This window comes from Acomys russatus, chromosome 10 (assembly GCF_903995435.1).
Source record: "Acomys russatus chromosome 10, mAcoRus1.1, whole genome shotgun sequence".
NCBI lineage: Eukaryota > Metazoa > Chordata > Mammalia > Rodentia > Muridae > Acomys > Acomys russatus.
Window position 1 is genome coordinate 33328537 of NC_067146.1, and position 20506 is coordinate 33349042.

Genomic DNA, 20506 nt, shown 5'->3' on the forward strand with positions numbered 1-20506 from the left:
TTGAACCAGGCCTGGTGGGTCATATGTGCAGTCAGGAGGCTAAGACAGAAAGGTTGTTTGCTGCAGGTTCAAGGCCAGGCTGGGATACAGAGTGATACCCCCTCCCCCGCACCCCCAACACACACATACCAAGAAAAGCAAAAACCAAGGGCAAGATACCTTACCTCTGACTTTGTACTTTCTTTGTTAAACATTTTAATGTCTGTGAATCTCCATTTCCAGTTCTATATACACATGTGGGGAGTGGAATGTGAGGTAAATTTTTGCTGCCATTTACCCAGGACCAATGTGGCACATGGTAGGAGATAGTGTGTGTTTGATGAGGAACAATTGTAGTAATGCTACTGAGACTTTGTGGAACATGGACCAATTAGTTTTCCTGGGATACTAGCAATAGTAAGGTTGCGCCAGCTGCCCCCTTTAAGCAAGTGTCGATGCTGCTGCCTCCAGTCTCCTGTGAACTATTCACAGCCGCTTCTTGGCCTTCCTCAAGAGGTGGGCAACCTGAGTCCAGGATTAAATGATTCAGGGATTGCTTGTTCTGTTTCCAGCTTCAGCTTGTAGGTATTTGCCTAAACTTGACTCTGATCTGTGGAAGTCGATGAGAACATCCCGCGGTGCCATGCACAGGATGATTTTGCCTCTGGAGCCAGAATGGCTGCCTTAAACGTTTACTAATTTAAAGTGCCTGTAGCACCCAACGATATTGACAGGGGCTTTGCTTTAAACCCAGCTCCAGACTCAGAGGAAAGAATGAGTGGATGGGTTGTCATAGGCTTTCCATCAGTGCTGGGTTGAGGACCACTTTGGCTCACTTCTCTCTGTCTCAGATATTTTGTGTACTTCCTTTAAACTTGTGTCACTACGCAGGTTGAACTTGAAGCCCGTACTGCAGGTCCCTTGTGTTCTTCCGTGGGCTCGTTGGCAGATATAGGTAGCTTCTGAAATACAGATGCTAGTGTGCTTGCCAGTGTTATCTCAGCTTAATACAAGCTATAGTCATCTAAGAGGGGGGGAACCTCAACTGAGAAAATGCCTCCAGAAGATCGGGCCAGTAGGCATTTTCTTAATTAGTGATGGGTGTGGGAGGGCCCAGTCCAATGTGGGTAGTGCCACCCCTGGGCTGGTGTCCCTGAGCTCTGTAAGAAAGCAGGCTGAACAAGCCATGATGAGCAAATTAGTAATCAGCATCCTCCATGGCCTCTGCATCAGTTCCTGCCTTCAGGTGCCTGCCCTGTTTCCTGTTTGAGTTCCTGTCCTGACTTCCTTCAGTGATGATAGTGGTGAGGAAGTGTGAGGCAAATGAACTCTTTTCCAACTTGCTCTTTGGTCGTGCTGTTTCAATAGAGCCGCTGAGACAGAGAGCTTGGTCTCGGGTGTTTCAGGCTTCTGCTTTGTAAGGTATGCCCACTTTGCTGCTCTAAGGCAGACCTCAAAAAGGTCAGCCCTGCTCCCTGCCTGTAGTCACTGTTGTATAAACAGAGATGTATATGAGAGATGCTTGGCTGACTGAGATGTGAAAAGTATCACTATGCATCCTCTTGCCCGTCTATGATGAGGAAAAGGAACAGCTGCAGGGACACAAGGAAAGTCCTTTTGGTTACTCGGATCCTCTGTTATACAGTGACAATACTCATGTTCCTAAGAGAGACCACAGCTGATTCAGGCCAGCAGGGGTGGTGGCCATGCTTGTGTGCAGATTGGTTGGCTATGCTACTCTCTGCAAGTTCCAGTTTTTCCCCTTTATTTAAGAACTGCTGTGCTCTATTTAGTTAAATGTGCATTTTGTATAAACCACCATATGGCTGGAGCATCTTACACCACAGGTTCACCTTTGCATGGATGGGATAAGTGACCGACTCACTGAGGTCATGGGTATCTGACAAGCTTATATGGTGAGCTTGTATGTTCTGGTCTGTTCTTTGTTTATGGATTTTACCAATGCAGGATTGAACAGCAGGGACACAAACCCATTTATTTATTTACTGTTTTGGATTCTTATTCCTCATTTCTGGGGAAGACTTTGAGAAGACATCAGAGGCCACATAACTGCTTCCCTTTATACTAGAGCAGTTATGGCTGCTATTTTTTTTTTTTTTAAGCTCAAATTTTTCATCTCCACTTCATGGATAATGGTTTGTGTGCATAAATGTTATAAAGTGAACAGTTTTATATGTGCATATTTTAAATTTTTTCTTTTTGTAACAGGGTCAGCTTAGAGCTTGCTGTATATACCAGCAACTTAAGAGAACTACCTGCCTCTGTCTCACAGGTGCTAGTATTAAGGGCAAATATGTGTGTTTTCCAGAAGACTCTCCATATACTGATATTCTCATGTCCTAAAGCAAAGCTTTGATTTTATGTATACTAATTACAAATTGATTCTGATATTAAGTAAGATTGCTAAGAAGCCCTCTGGAAGCCAGACGGGGGCGCACACCTTTATTTAATCCCAGCACTCAGAAGGCAGCTCTCAGAGTTTGAGGCCAGCCTGGTCTACAGAGTGACTTCCAAGATAGCCAGGGCTACACAGAGAAACCCTGTCTTGGGGGGGAAAAATACCCCCACAACCACCATCCCCCAAAGCAAAGAAGAAACACTCTGGAGAAATTGTTGTGTTTATAGTAACACATTTTCGTTCAACAAGCAAAGTTTGTCAAGAGGTCTTGGGCAGAGAGCTGGCAGGCCCAGAGTTGACAAGCTGCGAGACACTCATGGGCAGATGTGGGAATTGTTGCTGTATGCTTGATAGTGTCGTCGGGAAGCACATCTAGAGTGTTTTCTAGTTGAAATTGGGGGTTAATGGAAGTATCAAGACCACAAGTCTTAATAGCCAGAGACCACACCTGCATTTGCGCTTGCAATATGGGAATCTATTCCTATTGATTGCAAGTTGGCACCAACAGAATACGTAACACATGTTGGTACTGTCTGTGATTGCAATAACCCTAGTGTTCCAAAGACAAATAAGGAGTGCAGGAGCCGGTGTTGTTTATGCCAGTTCCATAGAAGGTATTGATTGGCATCCACATGGAATCCAGCTCACTTGGATAGTTAGATTCTGTTTTCTTAGACACTTTCCACATTTGGGACAAAGGAAATCAAGATTCACTGTGCTGTTGTGTCTGGGGTTGGTCAGCCTCCTCTTCGGCTGAACAGCTTGAGCTGGCTTTTACAGCAGCACCCTGCTGAGCCTGAACACCTTCTAGCATCTCCCAGGCTGTTACCCACTGAGAAATTTAGAAGGAAATCGAAGAGGAAAGAAACATAGAGACACACTGGACTTGTTTCCCCTCATGGTGTTGCCATAAGTGCAGAGGATGAGGTGGCATGGTTCTTGAGGGCTCTTGCCTCTTACTGACGGTTCAACCCAAGGAACTAGGGGCAGGATTTCACCATGACCCCTGAAATCTGATTGCATGACAGAATGTGTGAATCACGGGAGGATGTGGGGAATGGAAATGCTTTTTTCTCTCTATGTTGCTCAATTCCGTTTTTACCTCTTGGAGCTGGACACATGGTTCAGTGGGCACAAGTGCTTGCTGTGTGCGAGGATGACACCCTGAGTTCAGATCCAAGCACACATGTAGGGAGCCATGAGTGCCTGTGCATGTGCCTATAATTCTAGTGTAGTAGGGGGCGGAGACAGGAAGATAAAGAGGGTTTGCTTGCTGCCAGCCTAGGTACAGGCTCAAAGAGACCTTGTTACAGGAGAATAAGCCAGGGAATGGTAGAGCAGGGCTCCTGACATGCTCCTCTGGCCTCTGTACATACATACTCACATGCATGTGCACACACACCACATATACATGTATGTACATATATATATATATTTATATATATATATCCTCTTTTTTAAAAGATTTATTTATTTATTATACACTATTCTGCCTGAATGTGTGTCTGCATACCAGAAGAGGGCACCAAATTTCATTATAGATGGTTGTGAGCCACCTTGTGGTTGCTGGGAATTGAACTCAGGACCTTTGGAAGACCAGACAGTGCTCTTAACCTCTCAGCCATCTCTCCAGCCTGTATATCCTCATCTTAATTCGTATTACTTTCAAATTAACTTAGAATTATGAAAATTGATGGGTATTTTTATATTAATGCTATAGAGATATGTAGAAACGTTCCTTATATATTTTATTCTGTTTTCACAAATAGTCACAGTCATTTTGCCCAGAATTTTCTACCGCCACGGATTAAAAATTTTTTGACTGTTTTAAGTTGTATATATTTTTTTGTTTTGAAAACACAAAAGTAAAAATGAAGCAGGTTTTGGTTTGTTTTATCTCTCGAAGGTCTTTGCTCGTGTGAATGTACTGTTTGTGTAGTAGACCTTTTGTTGTTTTACCTGATAGACTGTTCTCAGGCTAAAGCACAAGCTTATTTGCGTGTCTGAAGAGAGTTTTTTTTAACATTCAAAATGCATCCCCCTTGGAAATTGGAGACCACTGGGGACATGACAGGCCCGGTATTATCAGAAGCGTGAAGTTAGACCTGGCGCGGCATAAGCCCCGTGGATATTACTGCTGTACAGGCGGCAGTTCTGGAGAGCTTGGCGAAGTGGGTGTGTTGGCATCTTTGGAGTTCACACCAATGGAAGCCGGTCCATTCATCACCATGCCGCAGAGCGGAGGGGACAGAAGAGCGTTCACTGGTGCTGGAGCAGGAAGGCCTAAGACATGGCCATGGACTCTTTGCTGGGACCTTCTGGCATTAGGTGACAGAGGTCCTGGCCCATGTGTCCCCTGCCCCTGCCCCTGCCCCTGTCCACCTTCCTTACACACACACACACACACACACACACACCTCGGCTACTGTCCCTTGCCTGGCACCATGAGGACCACTCCTCACAGGCATGCCTTCTTCCCAGCTCCTTTGCCTTGTTTGTTGTTGTTTCCTCTAGAGTCTTTAGTCTCATTTGCTGTACTCAGTGTAAGTATCAGTTTGATCCTTGTCACCTCCTCTCCTGTGTATTGAGAGATACTCACATCTCTTTCTACAACTATATTTTTTTCTAGTTTTTTTTTTTTTTTTAAATAGACTTCCTTTCAGAGCAAACAGTCGTTGCTTGTTTAGACTGTGGCTCCCAGTCAGGTTGTGGTAACACACATCTGCCACCCTAGGAGACAGGCAGGCGGGCAGACAGATAGACCGACCGACAGACAGACAGACAGACAGACAGACAGACACACACACACACACACACACACACACACACACCAGGCTCCAGGGCCAAACTTAACCTCAAGCACTATTCCCTGTTTTCCCATCTGTAGAATGAAGGATACCTGATGTTCACAGCATCAGGTACCAGGAGTTTAAGGAAGCATGCATGCAACACAGAGTTCACCCTCTGCTTCTCCTGACATCCAGTGCATCACTTCCCCAGATGTACACTTCTACTGGTACTGTCAGGGTTCTTTTTATAGAAAATTTAACTTTAATTCTCCTCTCTGCTTCTCATTATGGTCAACCAGGGCATCTCTTCCTCCTTACTTTTAATCTGTGGTGTGGTCTTCTGTCTCTTTGGAGATGTATCCTGCTTTATTGCTATAGCATCCTAATTATCACTATAGATTCTCCTCAGCCTCTGTGTATGTCTCTGTGTCTGTGTATCCTTGGGGGATGTGTAAAAGTCACTTTTCCAACTGTGCTATCTCCCCAAGCTCACTCAAAGCTTTTCTTAAATTCTGTTTTCTTATTAGGAACCAAATCAGCTTATGATCCCACTGTGGTTTTCCCCAAGACAGCATAACCCAGTAGTGAGGAATGTCAGTTTTGGAGTCACACCTTCCCCAGTGTGCACCACAGCTCGGCTGCTCTGTGACGTTGAATAGTAACTTAGCCTTTCCCAGCCTAAAGCATCTCTCTGTAAGACGAAGATAACGAGTATTCCCGAAGTTATTACAAGGCTTCACGAAAGCACTGGCTCAGCCTTCAGCTGGTAGGAAACGGCTACCCCTCAGCCATTACCACGTTCATGTGCTTGTGTGTTTATCTTTCTGTGCCCATGGCTGGTTCAGAGGACTCGGAAAGGACATTCCAGGTGACAGAACTCCAAGCTACCACTTGACATGTGTGTGCCAAGCATGACCCAAACAGCAGGCCTTGCTGTGGGCCTTTTGTGGAGAGTGCCTTGGAACCTGAAACTCCAGCTGAGCTCTCCCGGGTAGTGAGGAGCGTCATGGCGCATTACATTCTGCTGTCATCAGAGCTTCTACTCCCCTCCATCGCAGGAAAATGAAATCTGTGACCGGCGTCCTTTGTCCAGGGTTAAAGTGTTACTAATGACACTCAATGTGTGCGGCAGCTCATTTCATTTCATGGTTTTATAAGTGAGTGTAGCATACTGCGCTGCAGCCTACCCCAGTATCTTCTTCCCGTTGATTTTCTTTTTAAAGGAACTACAGAGCACCAGCCTGTCCTCTTCCCTGGATTTTTTTTTTTTTTTTTTTGAGACAGGGTTTCTCCATGTAGCCTGGGCTGTCCTGGACTCGCTTTGTAGACCAGGCTGGCTGGCCTCGAACTCACAGCGATCCGCCTGCCTCTGCCTCCCGAATGCTGGGATTAAAGGCGATTTTTAAACTTCCAGTCAGTTAACCTTTAAATACTTTAATGTAATGATTGCTTCTCCTATTCCTGTTCTCTTCACATAGGAACTGAGTCTTCTTGCCTGTGTTCTCTGTCCTAGTTTTGTCCCATCTGGCACGCATATTGGAAGCACCAATCTCTTGGTGGCCCTTAAATATGTGTTAGATTTTCTGTAGTAGCTATCGAGATAACCGTCAAGGGATTTAAGTCACTGTGTCCTGAGTACCAAGCCTGGTCACTTATCTTAAAGCTAGCACATGGTTGAATTTAGCATTTGCAGAGTGGCCTGTATGTCTGTCCCTACAGGCCTCTCCCCCTACCTACCACCTTCTTTCCATCAGGGTCAGGGCTTATAGGGCTGAAAGGCGAGCAGAACATGAGGGCGGGAACACCTCTCCTTGTGCTGTTGTTGCCTTGCATGCCCTGTGACGGAAGGTCAGTGAGGAGCGCCAGGCGTTCTTGACACATTGCCTTTTGCCTTACCGGAAACTTAGGAATTTTATTGTTTTCCCACAAAAACAAGGCAAGACAAAACAAAACAAGCAGAGGCAAAGGCCTGGGGATGGAGCTCACTTGGTAGGTTCACTCTTGAGCGCCACATAAACTGGGCATGATGGCGCATGCCCATAATCTCAACACTCAGCAGGCAGAGGAATTGGAAGGGAAGTTGACTGTCTTCCTTGGCTATGTAGAAAGTATGGGCCCATCTTGGGCTTCAGGAGACCCTGTCTTAAATAAATACATAGATAGAATGACATATAAGGAAATTCTTGTAGCTCTTTAGATTCCTAAGTATCAGGAATATTTTTAGGGAAGTTCTCTACAGTATGGTTTTCCATGGCTTCCTGTACACCATGGTCAGGTAGCAAGCAGGCATTTAACCATGGGGTGTGTGTGTGTGTGTGTGTGTGTGTGTGTGTGTGTGTGTGTGTGTGTGTGTGTGTGTGTGTATGTGTGTTTGTTTGTGTGTGTGTAGTGCCCAGGCTTGCGTTCCAGCTGCTCCTAGCAGGAAGACTACAGCTCCCTCCATGGATGCAGTATGGTTAATGCTTATGACCTATGTGCTGGATGCCGTGTTAGAAACTTGAGATCCTAGGATTCAGAGGGCTAAGGCAAGAGGATTCTGAGGATCCAAAGTTATTCTGGACTGTGTAATAAGTAGAAGGGAAGCAAGCCTAGGTTACATATCAGGACCTGGCCTCAAGTGCGGGGTCGGTCTGGCTGTAGTGTCTGAAGCTGGTTTTGGTATAGCAGTCTTTGGATCCTTACGACTGGAAAGTACCCAGCAGTGCTCTGCTGTTGCTGAGGGTAACCCTGGCTTTCTATAGCATTAGCAGTGCATCTGAGGACTGTGTCCCTTTACTACCTTTCAATTGAATACCTGCTGTGGCCTTTGCTTTCAATGGAATACTTAACTATGGTCATTTTTCACTACTGGTGTTGTAACAGGGTTTCCCTCTTGAATTGGAGGCTCTTGGGTAGACAACTCAGTTTTGTTGAATGGATCCTGATTTGTTTATTCACTTGGCTTTATGTCACCAAGCATGTCAATCACAGGAGTGTCTGCTGTACCTAAAACAGAAGCATCTCACCCATGCCAGAGATGGGAAAGTCAATAACATAGACTTTATTTCTGATGTCTGGCTCATGTCTGGAACCACAGACAGGGCCCTGATTTTTAGTACAAGGGCCAAGTTGAGTTTTCTAGTTACATAGAGGGTTTGCATGTCTGAGATGTAGAGTTCTGAGCACCTTCCATTGGAGATGGGTCTCTGCGGTACAGGCTATGGGAGGGAGGTTGGATCTGACATGATGCATACAAAGTGCACTGCAGTGGTCAGAGACTGGCAGTGGAGACCATCAGAGACGTTTAAGCCGGGAATGAGGAGGCACTGGCTACTGCTGTTAAGAGAAAAGGAAAAGATGCAGTTGCATCATTTTTAAGGACCAGGGAACATAAATTGGTAACTAGTTTACATTTGGGGGACGAGACACTACAGGTGGGGTGCTCCTGCTGTATGGTGAGAAAAGAGCCTTGGTGGGAAGGCACGTTTGTGATTTGTGTCTGCCCTCAGCTCCTGGGAATAACAATGGAGTGCTGTGATTCTTGCTGGAACCTAGTCACGTTGAACTATAGATCCAAACGCACTGCCATGGTTTTGCCTCCTCTGACCCACAAACTGTCCAGAACATAGGGCTCCCTGTGCTATCATTTTTGACCCTCATAGCCTTGGGTGGGGGAGGTGCCAGCAGCTACTGGGAGGTTCAGCTGACACAGGGCAGCCTCTTGTGACAGTGACTTCACCTGCCCCAAATATCAGCAGTGCAGGTGTACATTCCAGCAGACAACTAGTTCTTCCCCGTTTTTTTGTTTTGTTTTGTTTTTTGTTTTTCAGTAGAGCACTTGCATATTAGCACATGGCCAAGACGGCTTGCTGGATCTAACCAGGCCTCTGAAGTGACCAAACCTCGTTCTTATTTTCATCTTCTTTGTATTTCAACTTCTAGAGGAAAGGAAGCTGATTAGATTCCTTAGACTTTTGTTTTTTGTTTTGTTTTGTTTTGTTTTTTCCTCGTCTTCTCTCTCTTTATCCTCTTCCTTTTCTACCTTCTCTTCTTTCTTTTGAAAGAGGGTGCAGTGGGTTGAGTGACAGTGGTTCCTATAGGCTCATGTGTTTGACTGTCTGGTCAACAGTTACTGAAACTGTGTTGGAAGGACTGGGAGGTGTGGCCTTGTTGGAGGAGGTGTGTTGCTGGGGTTGGGCTTTGAGGTTTCAAAAGTGCGTGCTAGGCCCAGTGTCTTCTTTCTGCCTGCACATGAGGATGTAAAGCTCTCAGCTGCAGCTCAAGTGCCATGCCTATCTGTTTAAAACTAACCCTCTAAAGCTGTAAACAAGCCCCCAATGAAATGCTTTCTTCTATAAGAGTTGCCTTGGTCTGGCGCGTTTTCACAACATCAGAACAATAGCTAAGACACAGGATTTTCTCATGTGGCCCAGGTTGACATCAAAGCCATAACGTGTCTGGGACCATCTCTCAACTCTGGATATTCCTGCCTCTGCTTACCAAGTGCTGAGATCACAGATACGTGCCACCATGCTTGGCTCGGATTCCACTGCGCGTAGAATTTAAAGCAGAGCATCCATTCTCAAGTTTGTATGCACGGATCTGAGAAACATTCTTTCTTTCCAAGGGAGTAGTTAGGGAAGCCTTTAAACAGGCAGGTGGGGCCTTTGAAATCATGATGCAGGATAATTTCTTTCGTCTTGCTTAGAAATGAGCAGTCATTTGCAATAAGAAAGAGACATAAACTAACCATTTCACCTTTTCTAACTGTAGGAAATACAGTTGGAGCATGCCAAGCAAGCCTTTGTCCAACGGGATAGTGCCAAGACTGGGAAAGTCACAGCCATTGACTTCCGGGACATCATGGTCACCATCCGTCCACATGTCCTGACTCCTTTTGTTGAAGAATGTCTAGTAGCTGTAAGTTGTGCTGTTTCCTAATGAAGTAGTTTACTCTCCCTAATTTGTGCTAAGTAAACTGGGACAGTAAAGAATACTTCTTAGGAACTGTCTAGCTTCCCCTCCCCCGCCCGACCCCCTGTTTAAGACATTCATATTTTCCTAATGTGATCACCTTGCAAACCAAAACATGTTTTGGTTCATTTTAGGGAGTAGGTTAATTGTCTGGATGACATGTTTTGAGGGTGTGCACGTTTGTTTCTCAGTGTCCCAGGAGAACTGTACCAGGGTGCTTTTATATGCTAAACTGTACAGATACTCAGATCATTTATACAAAATGACATCATCTTTGGATATAACCTACATTTATTTTCTTTGTACTTTAAATAATACCTAGATTACTTGTAACATCTAATGCAGTCTAAGTATTTTTATGTCTTTGTTACGCTGTGTTGTTCAAGAAATATTGACAAGGAATGATGTTTGTATTATTCAGTGCAGACATAATTTTCCCCCAAGTCTTTGCAACATTCTGTGGTTGGTTGCATCTGGTATATAGAATTCAGGAATACAGAGGGTCTGTCTGTTAATTCTGATTAGGAAAAAAAGAAGAAAAAAATAATTTGTGATTTCATGTAATTTAGCGTTATATTTTGAGAAATGTACAAGTACTGATTTTCATGATTCTTCCCTAAGGAAAAAGACGCATGCATGCATGCGGGCACCCATGCAAGCATGCACATTTAGACGTCTTGTTGGAGTCATAGAAAGACCAGACGGCCTAAAGCTTAGATAGCTCACTGGCTCCTGGTGTTTGTTAGGGATTTCAGTGGTGCTTGTGACAGGCAGAGCCCTCTGTTATGTGTCATGGTTGCCCCACCCCAGAGCACGTCCAGCTGATGTCCTTGCTTCTTGGAACTCTGAGATGCCTTGTAGCATGCAGGGTACTGCTTCCAAGTATTGGCCATGAACTATCTAGATCCCCAGGGAAGATCTTAACCGATGGAATCCAGGTTTCCCGTAGGTCTGTGCTTCACCACTGATGGGTGGCCACATCTCAGTGTCTAACTGTGAAAGCATCTGGCTGATCCTCAGCATTTGGGAGCTGTCTGGAAACTCTCCCTTTGCTCACAGCCATGACCATGAGCCTGTGTGTGTGTGTGTGTGTGTGTGTGTGTGTGTGTGTGTGTGTGTGTGTGTGTGTTTTGTTTGTTTGTTTCCTGGTGCTTTCCTTCTAATACATGGCCTTTCCCATTCTGACACAGTGTTGATCTCACTCCTCCCCCTCCTCTCCCCTTGACCCCCCTCCCCCACACCAGGTAAACTCTCATGTCAGCCATTTTAAATGATTACTAAGTGAAAATGTATGTGGCTGTTTTAAAAAATGCTTTCCTTAACAAAAATATTTTGCCTTGTTGGGCAAGAATAGAATTTGAAACCCTAAACTGAAGTTCCATTTACAGTGGACATAGTCTGTTTCTCCTGTCCTCTGTGAGGAAAAATGTCCCTTTAAAAATTCAGATTATCAGGATTCTGATCAGCCTCAACCACTATCTATGCATATGGCATCTTCTAATTTTACCAGGACACAATTGCTCTTTAGCTCTCCCACCAATGTAATGTCTCAGGACTCAAGGGATTATTTCTGGCTCCAGTGTTATGACGAGTTTTGATACTAAGGCTGCATTAGCCACTCTTTGTTATACACCTTCACTGATATAATTTAGTTTTGCGTGTATGAACACATGCATGTGTGTGGCACAGTTGGTATGTTTGTGGCCTTGAGATTTGATCATTAGATGAAATAAACCAACTTATAAAACATTTCCAGCTGAAACTTGAACTCTGTAAATGACTTCTGGTCCTGTTATAATTCTGGGTTTATTTAGTTTTCCAGGGGTTGTGTATGGAAGCACAAGTCCTGGTCATGATTCGCTGCAGTTGCTTTTAAAATTCACTTATTGCTTCTTTTCTAATATGGAGGAAGAATACTTTTGATCATTTTTTTTGTGTGTGTGTGTATTCATTCCTGGTCACTTCCCAAACAGCACTCTTGGAGTCTCTTCACCTATGTAGTTTTTTATTTTTCTTCCTCTCTTGTTTTCAACTTACCAAGGCCGCTGGAGGCACTACATCCCATCAAGTTAGCTTCTCCTATTTTAATGGATTCAATTCGCTCCTTAACAACATGGAGCTCATTAGGAAGATCTACAGCACTCTGGCTGGCAGCAGGAAAGATGTGGAGGTGACTAAAGGTGAGTGAGACTGTGTCAGAATTTTTGTTTCAAGTGCGTTAGGGAACAAGGCTGAGGCAGGCAACCTGGAGTTTATCTTAGAACTCACTGTCTCATACATGCCGTTAAATAATTGCTGATGTGTGTCCTCCAGTATACTATCAGACAAACTGTAGCAAACAAAACAATTGTCACTAAGTTCTTGGTAAACTGAAGAAAGCCTTTGAATGAAGACATGAATATATGATTTGTTGGATCTTGTCAGTTCCTGCAAGAACTAGAACTAAAGAGGCAACCTCCTAAGTGGCCCTCGGAAATACGTGAGAGTTCCGCACATCTGTATTGATGATCGCATAATGTGATCCATGCATGCAGTGAAGATATTATCAGCATTTCAGTGGAATATATAAAAAAAAAAAAAATAGAAAATTCACTTGGGGATTGGCAGTGTCACTACCAAGGAGCTGGTTGAAGCTTCATACGTTCCTCCTGGTTTCCTTGAACTTGAACGCCATCCGGCATCATTTGTGTGGAGCTTTCACATGGCACCAAGCTTGGACTCTGAGTGTTGGGATGGAGATCTGCATTCTTTTTCCAAGTGGGTGAAAGAACCAGGAAGTGTGGTGTGACTTCATGATGCCCTGTTGTGCTATCCACTCTTGAGCGCTTTGAGTGAACTCTGAATTTAGTGTTGATCTTTCTGAATCTCTCTTTCTCTCTCTCTTTTCCATACAGAGGAGTTTGTTCTGGCAGCCCAGAAGTTTGGTCAGGTTACACCCATGGAAGTTGACATCTTGTTTCAGTTAGCAGATTTATATGAGCCGAGGGGGTAAGTTGGCTTTCTTAAAGTAAGTTTAATAAAAGAAGGTTAGGAACTAGGTGTAGGGAAAATTCAGCAGGAGAGAAAGAAACCGAATAACGAAGGGGAACACTGAAATATGGGAAGTGATAAAAGGAACATTCTGGAATTCCATAATGAGAATTTAAGAAATTGGGACGTTGTCATTGTTATGTTTGCTTTCTGTCCAGGCGCATGACCTTAGCAGACATTGAGCGGATCGCTCCCCTAGAGGAAGGAATGCTGCCCTTCAACTTGGCTGAGGCCCAGAGGCAGGTGAGTGACCAGGAATGAGTTCTCTGCTGGTGTTTTCCACAGAGATACCCAGGCCCCTTGCACTCCCGTTGAGTTTCTAGCATTAGTTTCGGTCTTAACCATTTTCCAATTTTGCTCTCCAAATGCAGGCATTTTTGAGGAGACTGAAAAGGAAAATTGTTTAGCAGCCTTCTGGTGAATAGATACGGGCATGTGTTTCTTAGAAAGACAGGGCAGTTCCCCCTGGCGCTAGAAACCCCCAACACCCCCCCCCCAAAAGGAGCTCTTTTCTTTGCATCTAGTACTGAGGGGTGTGGGCATGGAGCGCTGGTTCTTGTGACTGTCGTGAGCATCATATGGTGCTGCTAAACGAAAGCCACCTTAGCTCCTCGGTGGGGACCCTGTCACAGCATTGTCTAACAGCCCCGCCTTTCGGTTTTTTCTGACTATCAAAATGAGATAATTTTGTTTAGTCTGGAGTCATAGTTCAGAGGCTTTTAGACCTATTTTCTCTGTGAAAGGATTCATAAAGTTATGTGGAAACAATGTTAGGAATGTTAGATTTTATTTTATGGTTAACAGAAGCCCATGTCTTGAAGTTGTGGGGGTGTAAACTTAAGACGTGGGACCTCCTTCCTCACTTAACTCTTGCTCAGCGCTGTCGCTGGGCCTTAGAGAGCAGCGCCTTCGGTGCATGTGCCGTGCCTGTATGGCGCTTGTAAAATAAATCTGTGAACAGACAGGGCGGTTTTTTTTTTTGTTTTTTTTTTTTTTAAAGAAAAAGACTTCCTTTAAGGCAAAGCCATCTTCAAATCTTGTGAGACTTAACTGTTTTTGGCTTGGAGCTCTGGGTCTGAATAGCGACGCCACTTTGACCACAATGGGTTGACGCCGGCTGCATTTTTAGGACTGTCAGGCCTGGAGCCAGGATCCCCCTCCCTCTAGGCCCTTCCCACCCAAAGGCTGCAGTGAGTTTTGTGTGCTGCATGGAAGTGGAAGGAATGGGTGTGTATACCCAGCAAATGCTAACTCGGCACCTCTGGGAAAGCAGCTGGCTGTGCTTAAAAGAAGAAGCCGCTTTCCCCTGGCGCAGGAGAAAGAACTGTGTAATCCCGGGCAGAGGTGGGAGCAGCCCTGCGTTCCTCTCCTTTTGATTTCAGACGTCGTTGTGTCTGAGATAATTATCTCTTCGTCTGCATGCCACCAACTATTGTAGAAATTTGGGGATTAAGGAAAGTAGAGGGGCTGTTTCAGATCTCCCCTGCTTTCCTCCCCACCCCCACCCCCTTAGCAGCAGCACCTCCCCATTTTCCCTCTGTGCTCTTTGCAGCTTTGGAGGGCTTATAACGGGGTGCTTTTTGGTACTGGCCATGAAAGGGTTAGGGGAGTTTGCTGTAGGAAGTGATTGGCCCATGCCTAGAGGTTTAAAGCAAGCTCTAACCACCATACCTGAAATCTAGGGTTATTTTTTACTACATGAAACCCACTGCATCTGACAAATTCGAGCAAGGCAGGCCATCTACCTATGGGCCAGTTTCTAAGTCCTCAGACATTACAGCCAGTGTAGTGTTTGTCCTAGGCAGGGGAGTAATGAATCTGAACTCTCGCCTCATGTCATTTTAGGAAACATACGACATTTTGTAGCTTCTAAAAAGTTAAGTAGGAACCTGGAATTTCATTTTTCCTTTAGTGGAAGAGCTAGCAGCAATGGCAGGTCCCTTCCTTTAGTGTCTTCAGAGTACTTTCATTCATTATTTTGATGCCAGATCATTTGAGTATCACATGTTTTCATGCATGTAAATAAAATAGTGTGCTTCCTTTGAAGACATCTGTCACAATGAAGGGAGAGCATAGGGGTAGAATTGGAGACAACCCATGGAATTTGTGGAAGAAGTGTTTTACCTTCTTAGACACGCATATTTCTGTGTAAAGCTGTTTTCAGTTAGATGACTGAAGGCTTCAAATGATCTCATTGTATTGGAATTGTGGTGCATTGACAGCAGTTAAAATTCAGTGGGCTGGTAGCTGAGGTTTGTGATTGTTTTCATTGTTCACTGATGTTAATTACTATGCCTTTTGAAAACAAATTTTATTGAATGTATTTGTTCATTCAACAGGTATTATTAGGTGCTAACTGTGTGTCACTCTCACTTGACAACTCTGTGGGACAAAGTTAACATTTTATTTACACAGACAGGGTAGTACAGTATTCTAAAATGGTTTGGCCTCCGTCATGCTAAAGATAGAGAAGACTAACAACAAAACAGTTGATTGTCTTAAAATATGAATTTTAGAAAGATGGCCAAAAATGAGGGGGAAAAGAACAGTCACCTATCTGCTTGATCAAAGGCACCAACCAAGGACAAAACGTGCAGTCATCATCACACCCCTATCCAGATCTAGCCAAGGGACAGACATTCTCCACAGTTAAGTGGAAACTGGGAACTGACTTTCACAGGATCTCTAGTGCCCCATATTTGGCCATGTCCCTTTGTTGGGGAGGCCCAATGGCACTCGGAGGAAGGATAGTGAAATCAAGAAGAGACTTAATACTCTAGCACCATATTCAGGGGGAGGAGGTCCCCCTCAGTCACAGTCATAGGGAAGGGGGATTGGGGTGAAAGTGGGAGGGAGGGAGGAATGGGAGGATGCATGGGATGGGATAGAAAATGAGATGTAATATGAATTATTTTATTTTTCAATAAAAATGTGTTTTAAAAAAGTAAATAAAATTATGAATAAAAAATAAATAAAAAAACAGTCACCTATAATTCACCCATTTAGTTTTGGCCATCAGAAACATTTTGAGTGTCACTAGGTGATAGGGATGCAAAAATATTAGAACTAATTTTATATTTGTATTTTTATATATTCACAATATATATGTGTATTCACAAAAATTTTGCCAACAACAAAAGATTTCATATTCTACTCTGCTTAATTCATTTTTTTACAAATACCATGAAGGGCTGGAAAACTGGCTCAATTGCAAAGAGCACTTGTTGGTCTTGTGGAGAGAGCCTGCATTTAGTTCCCAGCGCCCACTCGGTAGCTCAAAACCATCCTGAACTCTTCCTCTGGGGGATTCTATGCCCTCTCAGTACCAGGTACACATATGGTGTACATATATACAAAAGGCAGAACATACACACACACACACACACACACACACACACACACAGAGTGCCATGAAATATTTCAATCATTTAATAAAGTTAAAAGGCATATAAAAAGCACTTACCCACTTTCCATGGTCTTTTCAGCTTATTTTCTTTCATTTTTAAGAGTTATGACTTTATTTTTATGTGTATGGGTGTTTTGCCTCCCTTGCACCAGTACACACCACATGTGTGCCAGTTCCTAAGACTGGAGTTACAGAAGGCAGTGAGCTGCCATGTGGGTGCTGGGAATTGAACCTGGGTCCTCTGGAAGAGGAGCCTATGCTCTTCACCACTGAATCATCTCTCCTGCCCTTTATGTTTTCTTTATACAATAAAGAGTTTTGTGAACATTTTTTAAATTGACACCTGACCTTCTTTGAAGGTATCATTTTAAATGGTGTACTTTTGTTTTAAAAGTGATAGTATTTTATTTATTTATTATTTAATTTTGAGACAAGGTCTCACTGTGTAGTCCTGGTTTCCATGGATTTAGCTAGGTAGATCAGGCTGGCCCCAATCTTACAGAGATCAGCCTCTGCCTCCCATTGGGATTAAAAGTGTGTGCCTCCATGCCTACCAGCATAGCATTTTTAAACCTCTGTTATGGGTCATCTAGTGTATTTCCAGAATTTTTGCTCTTGGAGCTCGGCTCTTTAAAGAGCCTATTCCTTTCTCCCATATTTCATTGTTGTTTTCCAGTAACTCTAAGTAAGAATTGAGGCATCAGAGATTATATTCATTTTACGTGTTTAGATGTATATTATTAAATTCTCAAAAGCTCACACTTGCTTTAACAGTGAGTTTGAGAATAACATTTTATCAGTTGTTACCAGTTGGAAGGTTACCATTTAAAATAAAAACAAAATTCAAATAAAAAGTGAGGCCAGTTTGATGAATCAAGAACGATATCTTCCACTGTATTTCTACATTGGCATTCCAGTGATCACTAATGAGGATTGAACAATTTGAAAATTGGTTCACAGCATTATTTTTTGTCATGATCTTACGTCCCAATATAGTTTCAGCCGTGCTTAGTAGAGAGCACCGTTTCTTTGTAAGACTCGAATCTCATCTCCCTTTTCATATTTTAGTTGTACTAACTTTAGAGTCCAGTGAGTGGTGTTTTAAGTGACTTCACGTTTGTGTTCTGTTCTCGGCTTGCCTGCTCCCTGCTTGCTGCGTGCATGAAGCAGAAGGCCTCCAGCGACGCCTCTCGGCCACTCCTCCTCCAGGTCGCAGAGTCAGCCTACAGGTTTGGTCTGGGTTCTATTGCTGGAGGTTAGTCATGGATGCGTGTGCAATTGCCTTTCTTGTTCTTTTGGTTTCTCCTCTGCTTTTCTATCTTGTTGTTGTCATTACTCATCTCCCCCCCAGCCAAGACACTTACCGACCTATACCTATTAGGTGGGACCAGAGCCAAGGAGACTTTTCCTACACTTTCAGTCATCATCCTGCAAGCGATAATCTTCTCTCCCTTCTGTGACATGAGACTGTCCTGATACGCTTTAGTTTAAACTCTAGCGATCCCCTTTGGTCAGGGGACGTTTGAATAAAAAAATAAGAGTAATCAAAGGTAGCTCAGTAGTTTTGTGCATAAAGAAATATTTCTGCTGTCAATCCTTTCTTTGATTTTTATCCACCTATTCCTTTCGCCCTAATCACCTTGGTTCTGGCTGAGATAATGGCACTTCTGAATTTCAGCTGTCGGAGCCACTGCTGTGTATCCTATCGATCTTGTAAAGACTCGAATGCAGAACCAGCGATCAACTGGCTCCTTCGTGGGCGAGCTCATGTACAAAAACAGCTTTGACTGCTTTAAGAAAGTGCTCCGCTACGAAGGCTTCTTTGGACTGTACAGAGGTTAGTATGGCAAACAGTGGTACAGTGCTATGTCCGTGTAAGTGGAATCATAGCCAAGGTTTGGCTTCCCCATCTTGGTGCCTGAAATGAATTAGAGAGACTGTGTTAAAATGGAAATCCAGCGGATTCTCAATTATCCATGCTAATGGGTGTAGGCTGTAGGCATCCAGGGCATGGCTAATCAAAACAGCCCATAGTCTGAGAGCCATTTACATCGCTCTGTTGTGTGTTTTATTTCTTAAAATAATAAATTATTTTTAAACATATTTTGGTGAGTTGTTGAAAAGCTCATTGTCTGACTTCTTGAAGTATTCTACGCACCTTCTACCAGTGAAACGTATCCTAGGGACAAGACACAGCATGCTTCAGATTTTTGAGTCTCCCGGAACGTCCAGCAAGCCTCATTCTGTAGTGTCACTTTCCATGGATTCAGTTATTCATGGTCAACCATGTTCTAAAAATACAGAGTAGAAAATTCCAGAAATAAGCAACTCATAAATTGTAAATAGTGTACTAGCCCGAGGACCACGTGAACTTGCTCATGTTTCTGCTACGAAATAACAGCCATTGGTTCCTCTTCAGTATCCTCAGGTCAGTAGCACCCTAATGCTACATTTCACAGCCACTCACCTCAATTCCTCGCATCACCAAGGCAACGTATCAGCTTGTACAGGAAGAGTGACAATACCCTAAGCTACTTTGAGAGAGACCACATTTATGTGCCTTTAATTACTGTACACACGTGTGGTTGTTTTGTTAATGCTCTTGTTGTTCATCTCGTGCTGTGCCATATTTGTAAGCTCTGCTTTACCCCAAGTCTACACAAAATAGCAAAGAACCAAAAACACAAGGTTTGGACTGTCTCAGGTCAAGTGCCCACGGAAGGTCTTCGAATGTCCCAGCCATAGGTGATGCAAGCTGCATGAGGAAAAGCTGTCAGGCACATAACCAAGTGTTCACTGGAGCCTGGTTGGCCCACCTCATCCTGAGTTAGTTGCCTCTGCTGCTCTCGTGTGAATGGATTTGATTCACACATTACAATAGCCTTGGTGCTCCCTCTGTCCACCTGCTTTGACATGTAAGGTTCATTAAGCAGTGTTAGCGGGAGCAAAGAATGCCCGTGTCATTTTTAACCAAGGATCTCACAGACTTTCCATTCCGTTGGCCTCGTCTGAGGAAAGGTACTCTTACTCCCCAACTTCCTGTCTATGCCTGCCTTTTGCAAAGAGTAGATAGGTACATTCTCATAAACTGAAGTGCAGAATTGCAAGGTGCTCCTCGTCGGGCCACTGCCGTTTTGCCCGACTGCAGCTCTTCCTTTTTCCCCAGTCCTAGTGCTTGGTCTTGGAAAAGAAAACAGTGCCTTGTGCTCTCTCCACTGAGGCATGATGAAAGCGGCAGCCACGAGAGACCTCTAGGCCTCTTCTGCCATCTGCTGACTTTAGTCTCCAAAGTAAACTGAGTTAATGAACAAAACCCCTGTCACCTTAGAAGCTGGGGAGGCCTCCAACTGCAGAGCAGGTCCATTCTGCAGGTGCTGTTGTGTAGGTAGCTAGCCCTCATCAAAGGCCTTTTGATCTTTTCTCTCCCTTCTGTCCCTTGCCCCCTGCCTCCTATTACAATTTGGAAGGTCTTTGACCCCAGGTGATTAATGATGACCCCTGTAGGGTCACCACCTTCCATTTGAAATGCTTTTTTCCTCTTTGGTGACAACAATCTTTCAAATAAAATGGCTTCTCGGTAGTGCAAGGTTAATGTCACAGTTAGTGCCTTATACAGTATCTCAGGCCCAAGTGACCACTCTTCTCTGCTCCCATGGTTTTTGTTAGCTTGCTTGCTTGCTTTTAAACTTTGAACCTCTGGTGTGCACAGATGTGCAAGCCTTGATGTTGCTTTGCTCACTACTTTCATGGTATTGCAACGAATGGCAAGGGTGCCTTTCACGTTGTGAGGACCCTGCCTAACACAGCATTAGTGCTTCCATTTCCCTGTGCTGACTTGCTTTTTAACTTTTGGTTTCCTTTCCTCTCCTCTGGCAGATCATGAGTCTTAGTTATTTCTAGATCTTTCTCTGTGTCCTCACCTTTTGACCC

At 44.0% G+C, this 20506-nt stretch overlaps 1 protein-coding gene across 3 annotated transcripts in view; it reads left to right on the forward strand.

The window, feature by feature from the left end:
- Slc25a13 (solute carrier family 25 member 13) overlaps positions 1-20506 on the forward strand; it is a 190417-nt gene that overhangs the window by 101469 nt on the left and 68442 nt on the right. For 2 of the 3 annotated variants that reach the window (XM_051151955.1, XM_051151958.1), the window contains exons 6-11: positions 9940-10086; positions 12182-12320; positions 13035-13128; positions 13329-13413; positions 17744-17831; positions 18255-18413. In XM_051151955.1, coding sequence (XP_051007912.1) covers positions 9940-10086; positions 12182-12320; positions 13035-13128; positions 13329-13413; positions 17744-17831; positions 18255-18413 — 712 coding nt within the window. The remainder of the gene's footprint in view (positions 1-9939; positions 10087-12181; positions 12321-13034; positions 13129-13328; positions 13414-17743; positions 17832-18254; positions 18414-20506) is intronic. The other variant, XM_051151957.1, reaches the window with a different exon arrangement.